Source organism: Ictidomys tridecemlineatus, chromosome 3, assembly GCF_052094955.1.
Source record: "Ictidomys tridecemlineatus isolate mIctTri1 chromosome 3, mIctTri1.hap1, whole genome shotgun sequence".
Lineage (NCBI taxonomy): Eukaryota > Metazoa > Chordata > Mammalia > Rodentia > Sciuridae > Ictidomys > Ictidomys tridecemlineatus.
This window is the reverse complement of record NC_135479.1, coordinates 5,029,463-5,044,790: the sequence shown is the minus strand read 5'-3', so window position 1 is coordinate 5,044,790 and position 15,328 is coordinate 5,029,463. Positions and strand designations below refer to the sequence as shown.

At 55.4% G+C, this 15,328-nt stretch overlaps 1 protein-coding gene across 4 annotated transcripts in view; it reads right to left on the bottom strand.

The window, feature by feature from the left end:
* Positions 1-377: 377 nt before the first annotated feature.
* Positions 378-15,328, bottom strand: part of Ube2o (ubiquitin conjugating enzyme E2 O) — a 52,732-nt gene continuing 37,781 nt past the window's right edge. The window contains exons 2-18 of one of the 4 annotated variants that reach the window (XM_078041604.1): positions 13,248-13,307; positions 12,961-13,071; positions 10,303-10,400; positions 9,790-9,853; positions 9,083-9,226; positions 8,632-8,741; positions 8,427-8,502; positions 7,627-8,099; positions 7,075-7,229; positions 6,756-6,868; positions 6,539-6,667; positions 5,958-6,050; positions 4,489-5,185; positions 4,069-4,205; positions 2,654-2,857; positions 2,507-2,564; positions 378-2,397 (exon numbers count right to left, since the gene is read on the bottom strand). In XM_078041604.1, coding sequence (XP_077897730.1) covers positions 1,727-2,397; positions 2,507-2,564; positions 2,654-2,857; positions 4,069-4,205; positions 4,489-5,185; positions 5,958-6,050; positions 6,539-6,667; positions 6,756-6,868; positions 7,075-7,229; positions 7,627-8,099; positions 8,427-8,502; positions 8,632-8,741; positions 9,083-9,226; positions 9,790-9,853; positions 10,303-10,400; positions 12,961-13,071; positions 13,248-13,307 — 3,393 coding nt within the window. In that variant the 3' untranslated portion in view covers positions 378-1,726. Of the gene's footprint in view, positions 2,398-2,506; positions 2,565-2,653; positions 2,858-4,068; positions 4,206-4,488; positions 5,186-5,957; positions 6,051-6,538; positions 6,668-6,755; positions 6,869-7,074; positions 7,230-7,626; positions 8,100-8,351; positions 8,503-8,631; positions 8,742-9,082; positions 9,227-9,789; positions 9,854-10,302; positions 10,401-12,960; positions 13,072-13,247; positions 13,308-15,328 lie in introns of all 4 variants that reach the window. The other 3 variants (XM_078041603.1, XM_005332708.5, XM_078041605.1) reach the window with 3 other exon arrangements.

The window sequence follows — 15,328 nt, the reverse complement described above, 5'->3', positions numbered from 1 at the left end:
CCAGAACTGGAAGGAGCTGAAAGGGCCAGCTGGAGGCTGTTGGGGACCACAGCTGCTCAGAGGCAGACACTGCTGCTGAGGACTGGCTCTTGAGGAACACCACACAGGCCAGGTACAGAGCCCAGCTCCAAGGCAGGAGGAAGCCCCACTGAACAGGCCCTGCCTCCCAGCTGTGGCTCCTACCACTGGAGAGGCCAAGGGCCTTTGGGCAGAGGGAGCCAGGACCTGCTGCCACAGCCTTCCCTTCCAGGGAGGTAGTGTGTGAGGGACACTGGCCCGTGAGGAAGAAAGGCAACGGAGCTCAGATGAATGGCAGAGGCAGGTTTAATGGTGTCACCTTGTCTTGTTAATGAGCCAAACAAACAAACAAAAAAAAATGCAAGTAAAAAAAAAGTTTAATCACACAGCACTTTATACAGATATTGTAAGCAGTGGGCATTCACATCTCCACACAACTCCACCGGGAGCTGCAGCCCCACCAGACACTTGATGTTCTGAAGACACCAGTGAGTGCCTGAGTGTGGCCCAGCTCCGCCACTCCCATGGCTCTGCTGCCTGGGTGGTCCTCACAGCACAGGCGTGGAGCCCACTTAAGGCTGACAAGACGCATCATGCTTTGGCTTTTTTTTTTTTTTGTCTTTTTTTTCTAATAAGAGTTAATATCTTTTGCTTTTGAGATTTATTTTTCCAACCTTAAATATTACATACATACACCAGAAATTACATAGCTGCAATGTGCTCAACAGCATCCTCTGAACCTGGAGCTTCACATTATCAAAAGCTTAGAAAACTTGTAAACCTCTGGGCCCGTTGCAGGAGGGGACTGAGCGCTGCTGCTGCCTCCCTCCTCCCTCTGGACTGCGCCTGCAGAGTTTCTAAGTGGGGGCTGACGGAGGCCTAGATCTCATCCCAGAGAGGCTCCTGCCACCAGATGGGGCGAGGCCCTGCACCCGCCCGCTCACTGGTGTGAGGCTGGAAGGCCAGCAGGTGTCACTGCAGTCCCCATGGGCCTGAGCTGCTGGTGCCCCCACCAGCCACAGACAGGAAGCACAAGGCACCTACAGCTCTTTGTTCTCCACCAGCTCCCTGTCCTCAACTCCATGTTGGTGCATGAGGCCACCACCTCTCCCAGGCAACACCCTGAACCTAGCCTGTCCCAACCTCTCTTAGAGAGCAAGTTCAACAGGCCTAAAGGCTATTATGTGGCCAACGGGCTGGGCTGGGAGTCAGCAACAGCGCTTCAGTTCCCGTGGGATGGTGTCAACGCTAGGGGATGAGGGGCATATCCAGCGGCAGTGGCAGCAGGAGGAGGGTCTGGGACATGGGGAGGCTACAGTCCAATTGAAGAGGTTGAAAGGGACCGGGGACATTGCAGGAGCAGCCCACACTTCATGCAAGGCACATCCACTCTCCTGCCCCGCTGCAGGGTCCCCTGGCCCTGGAACACCCCACCTCTGACCTGAGAAGGGAGACATTCTGCCTGGGCAATATGTGGAAAATCGCAACAAGGTCCTGATTTCCCTGCCACAGGGGACCTGCCCATGTATCGCTTCAGAACAGAAACGCAGCGTTTTGGGGCACTCCTTACACTCAGCATCAAACTTGCCTTGGGGAGCAGAGGGTTGAGGGGCTCACACGGGGGGCCAGGAGGGGAGGTTCCAGGGGAGGGAGTGAGCAGGCAGCAGCTGGCTCTCCCATAGTGATGCTCCTTCCTTGGGGCTGGTGGCTACTTGTCCTCCGTGTGCTCGGGCATGCCTGCCTCCAGCAGGGCGGCCCGGAACTGTGCCAGGACGCCCCGGATGCTCTTGATGAAACCCTTAGAGAGTGGGAAGAGCGGGAAGCCGATGTCAGGGTAGCCACTCTTCTCAGGCAAGAAGCTCCGGTAGCTCTTCCTCCGCTTCTTTGGTTTGACGCTGGGTGGCACTGATGCGTCAGGCGCTGTCTCCGAAACCTGGTCTGTGTGGTCCCTGCTAGTTGAGGCAGGGCACTGGGCACCACCCTCCGAGTCTGAGCCCTGGGAGGCCTCTCCAGGGGCCAGCCCAGAATCCTCAGGTTCTTCACGGCCGGAGTCTGAGAGCTCAGCTGCAGCAGGAGGTTCTGGAGAGCCACTGTCCTTGGGGATGCCATTGGGCAGTGCCTGGGCCCTCTCCAGCAGGGCATGGGTTTCTAGCCAGGACTCCATGCGGTTCACAAGCCGCCAGCCACCAGTGCTGAAGTGCTGCCGGATCTCCTGCTCAAAGACCTCCGGGGGCCGTCGCACCAGCTGGGTCATAGACTGCACCACCCGGATCAGCGCCATCTCGTTGTAGCAGCGGCTGTTCTCGTAGCCTTCCTGCAGGCCCCGGTCACTGTCGAAGCCAGCTTCGTTGTAGTATGGCTCATTCACCAGGATCAGACCTGCAGTGGGCAGGGTCACCCATCAGGCCAAGCCTGGCCACTACCCGCAAGGAGCGGGCCAGTGGGCCACCTTCCACCATTCCCTGTCCACTGCCCAGCCCAACCGCACCTTGAATGGAGATGAGCACCTGGAGAAGACTGGATTTGCTCGTCCACCTCTCTGTCCCCTGAAACACACACAGCACCATGGAGTCTGTCTCCGACACCTGCTCCCATTCTCCCTGCACCTCCACTGGGATGCCGGCACAGCACTCACCTTTCCAATCCAGGTGCCCAGGAGGCTGACACACACCTTCCCATTGTCGTACAGGTTGGGGTTCAGGCGTCCACTGCACTGGGAGAGGTAGCAGAAGTGGGGGGGCACGGCTGGGTAGATGTTGGGGAGCTGAATGTCAAACAGGTAGAGGCCATCCTCATAGGGGGTTCGGGTGGGGCCCTTGATTAGGGCTGAGAAGAGGTCCTAGGAGGGAGGAAGGGAGGGAGGGCCAAGGTTGGCACAGAGGCTCTGGCTTCCCTCCTCCAGGGCCACATGCAGATCCAGGGAGGAGCACCACTCCAGCTGTGCAGGCACATGCCCTGGGGTGGGTCTGAACTCCAGAGTAAATGCCGGGAGACCCCACAGAAGCTAGGTGCCAAGTCCTGAGGGTGTGTGTGTGTATCAACTGCCCAGGTCCATGATGTGGGAGGGTGAGGAGCAGGAAGGCAGGGAGGGTGAGGTCCCCTAACTGGAGTAATGGGATCCTCTCAGGCACAATCTGATCTGTGCACCCTGCCAGCTTCTGAGATTTGGGAAAAAACACCACCAACTAGTGCTCCCTTATTCCCTTAGCAGAGCTGAGACTGGAATTTTCCCTAAACTCAGGAACAATAAAAGTGTTACTAAAATCTCAAGTCGCACTGAGCCTTGCTCCGCTGCTGCCGGCCAGCATGGGCCTGTATGAACAGGGCTCCTCCTCCTAACTCTTCAGCTCCCTGCTCCTTTGTTCTATGGCCCTTCTGGTCTAGGACAGGGTGCAAGCTGGGGCCTCCGACTCACAGTCAGTGTCTAGCACAGTGCCTGGCTCATGGTGGAGGCCCAGTCCTTACAAGTCTCTCAACAGGACTCAAACGCCAGGCCCGTCCAGGAGCAGAACAGAAGGCACACGCTGGGTCAGCTGAACCACGGGGTCAATCCCAAGAACCATGGGCTAAGAGAAGGGAGCCGGCTACAGGGCTTTAGGACGCACCACTCTGTGTGAACATGTCGTACAAGACACTGTTTACACTGGCAATGCACAAGAATCACAAATGTTCAAAAGAGGTTGTGGGAGATTGGCTGAGGTTCAACCTCCAGGAGTAGGAAAGGCCTAGGACCTGGGGGAAAGGAGGTGAGGACTGGTCCCTGGCAACTTTAGCTTCTCTGTAATATTCTGAGTCTTCAGAAAGAAGAGTAGACTCAGGAAGTTGTAAGAATTTCTAGCTAATTTTTTAAAGAAAGAAGGAAAGAATGAACCACCTGGTCTAGACCTCTGTGGCTGATGACTCTGTGTCAGAGCTCACCTGACTGAGCTGTCACCTCCCCTATAAAAGAAGGTGGGTAGCCCTGGAGGTGCTGGCACCCAAGGCTGGGCACTAAGTGCCTACATGGCCCACTTGTGCTGGCCCATGCCAAGCCCGTGCTAGCCCACTTGCCATTCTGTCCTCGAAAGTCTTGACCATGATGCCATCAGGAAGGGAGGTAGCCAGCAGCGCCATTTCCTTCCGTACAGTGCTGAAAAACTTCTTGGCTTCTGGAGGCTGGAACTCAATTTTCTTAAAAGAGTGATTTGCTGCAGGGGAAAGAGAACAGTCTCAGGGGAGGCCTGGCACCTCCTGCTGCACACCTGGCCGCTGCCTCGGGCAGTGTGGCCTGGAGGGAGAGCGGCCTGGTGTGCTCCAAGACAGACGGGTTGGCCCAGGTGCCTCCCACTTGCTCCTGGCATCAGGAGTGTGACCACTAGGAATGGCAGAAGTGGTGGCTGGGAGGGGACAGACCACCCGGCCTCCAGGTCTGAACACAAATGGGAGGCCCATGGTAGGCCCAAGGTGAAGGCCAGGGGAGGGCTGACTCACAGGGCGCAAACTCCAGCACTGAGAAGACCTCGCCCTTGGCACTGGTGAAGGTGACACCAGGTTTGCCACCACATTGCTGACAGAGCACAGGGGTCTCGCTAGGCCACTCGGCCTTCACTGGTGACTGCCCCTCAGGCTTGTCCTCCTTGCGCTCTGTGTCAGGCGCGGCCTCCATCTTCTCCTCCTCTGCGATGGCCACATTGTCCAGGGTCTTCTTAAGGTTCTCCTGTAGCTTCTTTATATCATCCAGAAACTTCTTCTCCCGGGTTGGCTTCTCGGGCTCCACGGTGGGGGAGGTAGGGGAGCCGGTCAGCAGCTGCTCCACAGTCATGTTCTTGAGGCTCTCCAGGATCTTGATGGCTTCCTTTAGCTCCCGGAAGCTTTTCGGGGGACCGTCCTTGCCAGCCTTCTCCATCAGCCCCGCCATGGGGGCGGCCATGGCCACAGCTCCCTGGATGGCAGCTGTGGCCGCCTCTTCACTGATCACCACCCCCTTGTCCTCCTCAGGAGCGGCTGGCTGCTCAGCAGGTGGGATGGGGGGCTCCTCTATCTTGGGGTGCTCGTCCTCCACCAGCCCATTGTCTGTCTCCCAGCTGTCACTGTCGTCCTCCCACTCATCTGAGGACGCCCCACTGGTACTGCCTTCCACGGAATCGTAGTCTGACTCCTCGATCTCGGATTCAATGTTGTACAAGTGCTGGGGAGGAGGGAAGTGCCACAGTAAGACGGGCGCTCCCCACACTGCGGTGGCACCCCTCATTGCCCATGGACCCTGTGAGGCCTTGTGAGGGACCCCATTCCACTCTCCCCCCTCTTTTCTGCTCTTCCCTATGTAGCTGGAGCCTTTCTGTCCCCGGGTCTCTGGGAGGGGCCTTGGCCTGTCCCACCCTGCCCCTTGGTAGGACCCAAAGGCCCAGCTGACAGCCCACACTGACCTCCTCTCCTCCTCTGTGCTCGCAGTTCCTAGCATCTCTCCAAGGTTGAGGGCCCAGAGGGAACCTCAGCAAACCCAGTCCCTACTGCAAAGACTCAGGCCAGCTGCATGAGGGCAGGATGGCCTTTGTGGTCTGCTCCAGGGCTGGGAAGATGAGCTAGGAGGGGAGGGCCAGCTGCGCCGTGCAGGCTGCTCAGGTAGGGTGCGGGAACAGCAACCTCCCTGGCACTTAGCAGCCAGCAGAGGGGCTGGAACTGGGGCCAGCTCATCTCCTTTCCCTTCCCTGTCTGTCAAAGATCTCCTGAACCCGCTAAAGCCTTTATTTCTTCTGAGGAGGAGCGTGGGCTTTCTCAGCACAGTGAGAGTCCAGCAGAGTCCTGGAGTCTGTGAGCACCCACAGGCACCAGGTGATCTGGAGGGCCTCCACCCCTCACCTGGGCTCGGTGGGGAAACACTGGAGAGAGCCAGTCACAGACTCTCAGGACCACAGGTGGGCCAGAGTCGTGAGCTCAGAGGGTAGGTCTTGCCATCTCACCTGGGGCAGGATGATGGTCTTCGAGTTGTCAGCCCATACCACCTCCACCTTGCTGCTGACGTCCACACGCGCCACCTGGCCCACTGATGGCTGCTGGGCAAAGGGGACAGAGTTAGGAGGGCAGCCTTCTGGGAGGGGCAAGGGCCAGAGCATGCTGAAGGAGCTCCAGCAGTGGGAGGATGGGTGACGTTGTGAGGACTGAGAACAGGGGCACCTCTCACTGTCCAGGGCCTAGTCCTCTGCCTGGCAGCGAGCCCCCACTGATTCCTTCCCAAATGGCAGCAGGCAGGCGCCTCTCGGCTTCTCTTCCTTCCTGGTGTGGGGTTTCCTGCCTCCACTTTTGCTCCCACTCTTCTGCCTGGAACCTGCCATGACCCATCCAATGTTCCCACAACTTCCTTTAAGTCTGGCCCATGCTCCACCTCCCAAGTCTCGCCTGGCTCTGTGCTCACGGAGTTTGTGACACAGGGTCAGGAAGCCTTTCAGGTCACATCTCCTGGAGCCACCTGGTGGCAACACCAGGGACTGCAGCCACACACAGGCAGGAAGCAGCAGTCCAAAACTTGAACCTGGAAGTATACCTCATCCTCTGTGTGGGGAGCCCCATCCTCAGTGTTGCCAATGCGGATGACGATGTCAGTTGTGCGGAACCGAAAGTCAGGATGGTCAGCAATGTCATAAACACTCACGTCTTCCTCTTCTCCAATGAGCTGTGGCAGAGGACAGCTGTTTTGAGTCAGGGGCCCTCGTCAACCCCGGAGCCCACCTGAAGGAAGCAACAGGGCCGCACACACTCACTTCCACATCGTCCCCACTGGGTCGCAGCTTGAACCACTTCACCATACAGGTGCGGCCAATGTGGTCCCCAGACTGCACCACGCCATAGACTGCAGGATCCGGGCAACTCTGGACTAGGGAACCAGAGGGGACATAACCAGCTAAGGATCCCTGGTGCCTTCCGCCACTGTGTCTAAAACCAGGCCTCCCCCATCCTCAAAGGCAGCCTCTGCTGACCTCAGCTTAGCTATGACCCTGAGGCCCCCATGCCCACCCTTCCTAGCACCCTCCGAGGCCCTGTGTGCAGCTGCCTGCTCGCTGACCCCATAGCTGGCACTACCTCGCTTGTCCACCACAAAGTCTCCAGGGCAGAACTCATTGTTGTCCAGGTGGTGCACTGGGAAGAGGTCGTTGGAGCGGATGTTGCACTCCACGGAGCCATCCTGCCACATCACGTCAGCAGAGGTCATCGTGGTCACCACCTCCACTGCCACCCTGCCGGGTGCAGGCAAATAAGCCAGAGCACACACAAATGCATCTCTGGGGAAAGGGCGGGCAATCTTTCTGCCCCTTCCCTGCCCCAAGGGGCTTGGAGCTCCAAGTTCTGAACCCCAGGTGGGTAGGAGAGAGTGCCTGGTGGACACAGGACTCACCCATACCCCAGTGTTGCAGTCCCAGAAGACCAGATGTGGGGCCATTGCCACTATTCCATGCTCCTGACCATTCCCACTTTCCCTGTCCACCAGGAACCACCCTGAGCACAGCATGTCATCCTGGGTGGACACCCTGAGCTGTTAGGAGGCTCACAGACCCTATGTGTTCTCGAACACCCGGGAGCTGAGGCCCTGGGGCTTGGTCTCAGGCTGGATGCTGAGGGCTACGGCGAATTTACCTGTCCCCTGGCTTGAAGTCACGAGTTATTTTATTCTTCTTCCTCTTGTGTTTTCGCTTTAGATTCTTGATGGACAAGGGGATGCTCTTTTTGCGACCTGTGCCGCTGCCGCTCTGGGAGGAGGTGGTGGAGCTGGCAGAAGAGGTCACTGAGCTGGTGTCGTCCGTGTCATCGGCAGCCTCATCATCTGCATCCTGCTCTGCTGAGTGCAGCCCATTGTCTCCACCCTCCTTCAGCAGGAAGGGAGGCAGTGCCTCGCCTGACTCATGGGGCTCTTCTGAGCCCTCGTCCTGCATCTCTACTGGGCTAGCAGACCCGTCAGGTGGCTCCTCGGGGCTAGCAGACCCTGTTTCGCTCTTGGTTTTGGTGTCCCCTTTCTTGTCTGGGTCCTCCATGGAATGGTCCCTGGAACACTGGGTGTCCGGGGAGCATGACATGATTCTCACAACCTGCTTCTTCAGCAGACGCTTCACCTGCAAGGGCAGAGCAGGGAGGACTGGTGCTGTAGAGAGCAGTAGGTGCTGGGCCCTGCCCTGGGCTTGTGGGATGCCTGGGCTGGCCAGGCCCCAGGCTACCTGAGGGATGACAGCTATACATGCCTACTGGCCCTCAAGGGTCCTGAGGGCTTCCCCCCAAGGCCTAAAGCACAGACCATCCTTCCTGGCCATGGAATTGGCTCAAAGCCAGTTCCTCAAATGCCCACCAACCCCAGTCCAAGGACATACCTTCTTGGCCATAGAGCCCTCCCCCTGGGCGCAGTTTTTTTCTGGACATTCCCAGGCAATCTTGGCCGGCTCTACCTTGGCTGGGAAGACATACAGACAGCGCTCCCCAAGCTGCCGCTGAGCATGGTCAAAGCATCCGAGACGCTTCACCCTGGGGGCGGGAAAGCAGGGGCTGGGCTGGATATCTGAGAGACCAGGGGTGTTCTTTGCCCTCCCATGCATCTGTGGCTGGGGCCCTGGGGCTTGCCCAGGGGGTGCCCAGTGATTGGGGCACACTCACCTGCCTAGGTTTTCCTGAGTGATGACAGAAGGTGGGGGGCTGACGCTGTCCGTGCCTCCAGGGCAGAAACTCTTGGTAATCCAAGTAACTTTCAACTCCACAACCTGCACCTGAGGACAGCAGGTGGCACAGGGCCACTGTCAGGGCAGGATCTAACAGTGCGTTCTTCCCCCAGCTGCCCAGAGTCCCCGGGACATCCTGAGTAGGAAAACACCACATGAAGACACACCATAGCACCCCATGCTGGTCAGGGGCCACTGTCCCTCGGTCTGTGTAGGGGACGTAGAGGGACTTCTGCATACTGGCCACTTCCTGAACAGACCCTGGGCTCCCTTTATCCTTATTGGCCCTTTCAGACCAATAGGGTCAGATGCTGAGCAGCAGGCAGAAAGCGGCAGAAGCTTGGCTCCAAGGGGCGGAGGCTGACTCCCGCCCTGCCCCCACTCCCTACCTCCTCCACCACCACGCGGAACTTGCTCTTGGTGCTGAGCACAGGCTTGACCCCTGACAGCCACTGGACACTGGAGAAGATCTTAGCAGGGCCGATGAGCACCTGGCCCGGGTAGAAGCCATAGGAATCATCAAAGAAGAGACCCTGCGGGATTTAGGGCCAGGGAAAGTCCTTGTGAGAGGGGCCTCCTTGGGGACAGTGTTCTCTGTACCTGCCTTCTCCAGCCTTCACTAGCAGAAGCCTTCACTTACTGAGGCTCTCACACTCCCTACAACACCAAGGATCTTGTTAGAGGGTTGCTGCAGACTACTCTCTGTTCCTTACTGGCTCTTGGGCACTGTCAGTGCTGCTGGGCAGGGGCCACACTTCAGATGAAAGCCCTAGAAAGCAGTGGTTCCCCACCTTGTTTAACCGAGCAACCCCCACCCCAGTACAAACCATATCCACACACTACTGTGCTAATAGGTCCTATTGGACTAAGTTTTTCTACAGATTAAGACAGAGATTTTAAAAGGATGATATAAAAAATGAACATGGATGCATATAAATTCTGATACTTCCTGCCTACGCCCAAACTTTCAGGTGCACTGGTGTCTACTTGGAACCCACTTTTCTTAGCCAGGGCCAGCTCTTTCTTCAGTAGCCCTCTCTTCTGTGGGCTGGAGGGCTGAGGAGTGAGAGAAGCTGCTCCGGCACAGCACACCTACCGAGTCGCTGACATGTGGGCAGACGTCATACAGCTTGGCGCCATCTTCTGTGTTCATGGAGCACCTGAAACAGCAAATGGAGGCTTAGTCCCCCCCAGGAACACAGTGCCTGAGCAACAAACTGTGGTGGTACAAAGGTGCCAAGACATCCACGTGCCTACCATAGGACCATTTATCTTCCACCAACAGCTCAGCCTCTGAGAAGGTCCAAGACTCTAAGCCCCACCTGAGTGCTCACTGCTATTTGAGTGTCTACGTAAAGCCTGGTCCCTGGCAGACATCCTAAAGGAAAATGTTTCACCAAACCAAGATGGACCAGCAACTGAGAGGGAATGAGGTCACCACAGATGTGGAGAAGACCTTGGGGCTTAGCCCTGAGACACAGGCCCTGACACCTGCCACTGCCCTAGGTCAGACCTGTCACCACAGACCTCACAAGGACACACACTCCTGCGCTCCTTCCAGCAGGCTGCTCTTCTCCAGCTGGTGGCTCTTTGGTGGGGATATACTTACCTGGCACCATTGGATAGCTTCAGAATGATCTGGTTCTTCAAGTCATAGACCTTCCCCAGCCAGCAGTCGTAAGCGATGTAGTCCCCATACATGAAAGGCTGCAGACCAAGGGCACAGGGACAGTAAGACAGCAGACACTGCTGATGCCAGAGGAACAATTCCTTTGTGCCCCACTAAGACAGGTGGGGAAGGCTCTCGACAGCTTATTGTTTGGACCAGTTGGCTGCTGGCTTAACAAGTGCCATTAGCAGGCCATCCGCCGAGTTTCAGGCTGTATCCTGACCCGCTTCTTAGTGAGGCGGCTGCAGAGGTGTGGGAACTGGGAGAGTCAAGACAGGCAGGGGAGACAGCCATACAGCTGGGAGGTTGACTGAAGTGTTCAAGTAGGTAAAGGGCTGGAGTAAATAGGTCATACATTCACAATATGAAAAACCCAGTTTCTCACCGCTGAAGGAGGTGCTCACCACAAAGGGGAGGAGAGAAGGTAATCAATCAGAATGGAGGTGTCAAGATGAATGCATACTTTTTCATGTAGAGGCAGAGTAGGCACTGACATACTAAGGTGTAGTGTGCCTCTCATACGTACATTGTATACACATGTGCATTTCATGGTATGTTCCTAAGAGGGCCCAGGAGCCATCAGCACACCTAACATCCAGATCTTAGCTTCTTGGGTATCTTCTATTGTTTGTTTGGTGCTGGGGATCCAATCCAGGGCCTTGTGTATGTTAGGCAAATGCTTAACCCCTGAGCTACACTTCCAGATTCTGCTTTTTAAAATGCCATTCTTCTCTGAAAGGAACCAGGCTCCTTGGAGAGAAATGGTTGATTGCTGGCTGGATGGGGGATATTTTCACTGTGCCAGAAAATAAGAAAGTGCTTTAAGAAAAAAGGAATGTGGGAAAAGAGCACCACAAAAAACTGGGAGTAATGGCATGTGCCTGAAATCCCAGCTACTGGGGAGGTAGTGCAGAGGAATCAAAAGTTCAAGGCTGGCTTGTGCAACTTAGTGAGGCCCTGTATCAAAATAAAATAAAAAGAGCTGGGGGTACAGCTTAGTGGTAAGGTACCCTGGGTTCAAGCCCTAGGAACACCACCCCCCGCAAAGGACCACAAAAGTCAGCCTGAAGGAGCTTCCATCAGCCAAATCTGGGACAATTTAGGCAACAAAATAAGTAATGGTAGTAATGGATTACAATCAACTGAATAAAACAGAGTCTACACTGATACAAAAAATGAACAAATAGGTCTGGGGATAAAGTTTAGTGGGAAAGCATGTGCTTAGCATGCACCAGGCCCTGGGTTCAATTTCTAGGCCTGCTAAAACAAACCAACCAACAAACCAAGACAATAAATAAATAAATAAATAAATGGGGCAGTAGGTGAAGTTCTTCAATAAAGTAGAATGCCAGCTGGTACAAACGAGAATGATGGCCTCCAAATCACCATTTAGTAACCACTAGAGTGGCCACTGGTTTAGTGGGAATTGTTCCTCAGGCTAAGGCTGGTGGAATTGGAGTTTAGCAAGTACCAGGTTACTGACACAATCTTAGAATATTTCCCTACAAGATATCACCACTTAAAAAGGGGCAAATGACGACTGTATGGTGGAAAGAACCGGTGACAACCAATGTGATGGGAGCACAGTGAACTCTCCCAGCAGTGCAGCAACCAGACTTGGACTGGATCAAAGCTGGCAGTGGCAGTCGCACTGCGCATGCCAGGACCAGGCTAGTCATGAGACAGCATCACACAGGCCCAAGGTGAGGGTCACAGTACTAAACGTATCACTGTCCAGGATATGAGAGAGAGAAAGACTGGGGTGACGGAAGAGTTCACAGCTAAATGCAGTATGTTCCTGGTTTTCCAAACCAGGATCGGGACAGTGAACAGGGTCTGAAGATGGAAGTAAATGTCAATGATGGAGCTGGGTGCAGCGGCGCATGCCTGTAATTCCAGCAGCTCGGGAGGCTGAGGCAGGAGGATCATGAGTTCAATGCCAACCTCAGCAACTGCGAGGCGCTAAGCAATTCAGTGAGAGACTTTGTCTCTAATAAAATATAAAATAGGGCTGGGGATGTGGCTCAGTGGTCGAGTGCCCCTGAGTTTAATCCCTGATACCAAAAAAAAAAAAAAAAAAAGGTCAAGGTTGGTCTGTGTGGTGGTTACATGGGAGTGTGTCCTGGTTTCTGGAAAACATATTGTAGTGTTCAGGGGTGACAGGCATTATGTGGGTAGCTTGCTATAAATGGTTCAGAGAAGAAACACTGGAAATGGGGTGTGTGGGGAAGGAGGGGATACGTGATGGGGCCAACAGAGTGATGCGCTGTTAGCCGAGGAAGCTGGATGAGGGCGGCACAGGAATCTATACCTTTTTTAAAGTTTCAAATCATTCACAAAATGAATATTGAAAAGAAATGTTTGCTTTTTTGGTAGGAAGGGCTAGAGGAGAAAGAAGACCAGTAAAGACAACCCCACTGGCAACTGTGCCGGGGCTGGGGAGACATCCCTACCGGGGTCTGGGTGGCAGGCAGCTACCACGAGACTGCCAGGAGTCGGGTGGCCCGGGCTGTGTCTAGAGGTCGGTGAGCTGGCACACAGATGTTGCGCTGCTGAGAGAACCACAGAGCTGAGAGAAGTCAGGGAGGGGCCACTCACCCAGATGTGCTGGAGGTCCTTGCTGTTGACGGGGTAGATGATGCAGTTGGTGCCAATGAGCTTGACAGCACAGTCGATGTTGACGTCTATCACGGTACCACACTGACTGTCCTGGGGGAAGGCAGAGGTGTTCAGAGTAAGGCCAGCACAGAAGACCCTACCTCAACCATCCCAATCAGCCCCCACTAGAACCAGGCAGCTCTCTGGCACAGAGGCTGGGCAGGGAGGCTCAAGTCTCCGAGGCGGCTTCCCTGAGGCCCAAACTGGGGTGAGAATATGGGACTCACAGTGGAACGCATGTGCCGGACCACATCACGGGGCACCACAGAGCGGTCCTCTAGCTTCAGCTGTAAAAGAGGAAACACGGGTGTTAGAAGAGTGCCGGGAAGCCTCCACACGATGCATGTTTCTTCCAGCTTTTGAAGTGCACCATCGGCACTACAAAGACACAGGCCCAAGTGCCTGGCTAAGCCAGCTCCCAGGTCCACAGAGGGACATGTCCCACCCAGTAGTCCCAGTGCAGTATAGTCACCATATTCCACCAAAAACAAGTACTAGGTCACGGGAGGTGTTCTCGATCTTTAAGTGTGGCTGAATGACAGACCGCAAAAGGCCTCATGTTAGTGCAAGATTTAATAGGCTATCCATGGAATCCTCTTCTACCTCCTGCAGACACCCCACCCTTTGATCCCAGTGCATCAGGATGACAAGAGCAGGAGGGGGATGGGTCTGACACTGAGCTGTGGTGGGTCACCCTGAGGCTGGGCTGTCACTACACCATGTTCTAATCTGGGTTATCCCTCCTGCCCAGCTGCAGCCTGCTCCTTATCTACATGCCGCAGAGCCCTGAGGGCTGCTGAGTAGCTCTGGGGATGGCTGGATGCAGAAGCCTGGCCAAGTGCACAGGCACCTGACCCTTCCCTGCAGAGCCCACAGCTCCCATCTCCTGCTGCTGCAAGCTGCTGGATCCCCCTCCAACAGCCCATGCAGGGGTGGGTTCTCCACTAGACCAGCCTATCTTTTCTCTCTGGGTCCCTGAACCTGGGCCACTCCTGTGATGCTTCCCTGACTCACAGGAATAGGTGGGCCTCTGGATCTGCTCACTTCCAAGTTCCCTAACCATGGGATTTGGAGGGCTGTTGCCTCAAATGCCACCTTACTGGACAGCCTCTAACAGTGGCCTCTGCTCTCAGCTACTGGAGCTCAGAAACATGACTACCACAAAAGCTAAGCCAAAGAAAGACTTTTTAGGTCTGTCTTTTCAAGATCACTGAAATTTTGGCAATGACAAATAAAACAAACTCTATTAGTAGCATGTGACTTAGAACAAAGTAAATGGAAACAAAGTAAATCCACCATCATCCAGTAGTGCTGAAATTTCCACAGGGAGCCCAAGGCTTGTGAGGAGACTAGTGGTCCAACAGAGTCTTCCTAGCAGATGCTGAGGAACCTTGGGGCGACCAGCTCCTATCTGCAGCCACCACCCTGACAGGCCAGGTTCTTCTTACCTCTGCTCCAAGACACACCCACTATAAGGGCATGTTGAAATGCCAGTGTCCGTTTCTAACTAATATGGTGATGTTTTATGCAGTAGCACTGTGTACCCGAATCTCTGCTCTGGGGCATGACACTTTTTGCACTGCCCTATCTCAAACCCATGCCCCCAATTCAGATATCAAAAACCATAATTGGGGTTCAAACTGTCACAGAGAAAAACAATCCAAGGGGAAAGGGATTGTGTTGTAAGGGGCAGGAAGGTGCCTTAGGGGAGTGCCCAGCTCATTCTGTAGATCACATCCTCTGGGGGCTTTATGCCCCTGAGAAAGCTGCCAGAAAAGGGACAGCAGCCAGGCCCCATCCTGGACCACTCTGAGCTCCCACATCACATGGTCCAGCCTCATGTCCCCAAGGGCACAGAGGAAATAGGCTCTCGTTCCCAAGCAGGAACACAACAGTGGGTAAAAGCTGGCAGCAGGGGGAGGCAGTGGCCCGTGGGGCAGGCAGAGCATGTTCCCGGGAGGAGCTTGCAGCAAGCGCTGCACCTGTGGGACTGTCAAGTATGGCTGGGCTCCACCTGGGAGCGGTCTTCTAACAAGGCACTGCAGTTCCCCATGCCTGATGGTGCTGAAGCAGAGAGGGAAGGAGCGACAGGGAAGGGGAGGATGGCGCCACCATGTTGGCCACAACACCCCCCCCCCACCCCGGGAATCCCAGGAGGCAGACACAAGGGTTTGGCAGGGCTCCCTGTCCTTGCTGGCGTCCCGTCCTCACTGATACACTCGACACTGCACGCGCTTCCTACACTGTGCCTGTGCTGTCCCACCCATGGCTGCTGCACTGCACAGCAAGATCCCCAGGACCCCTTCCC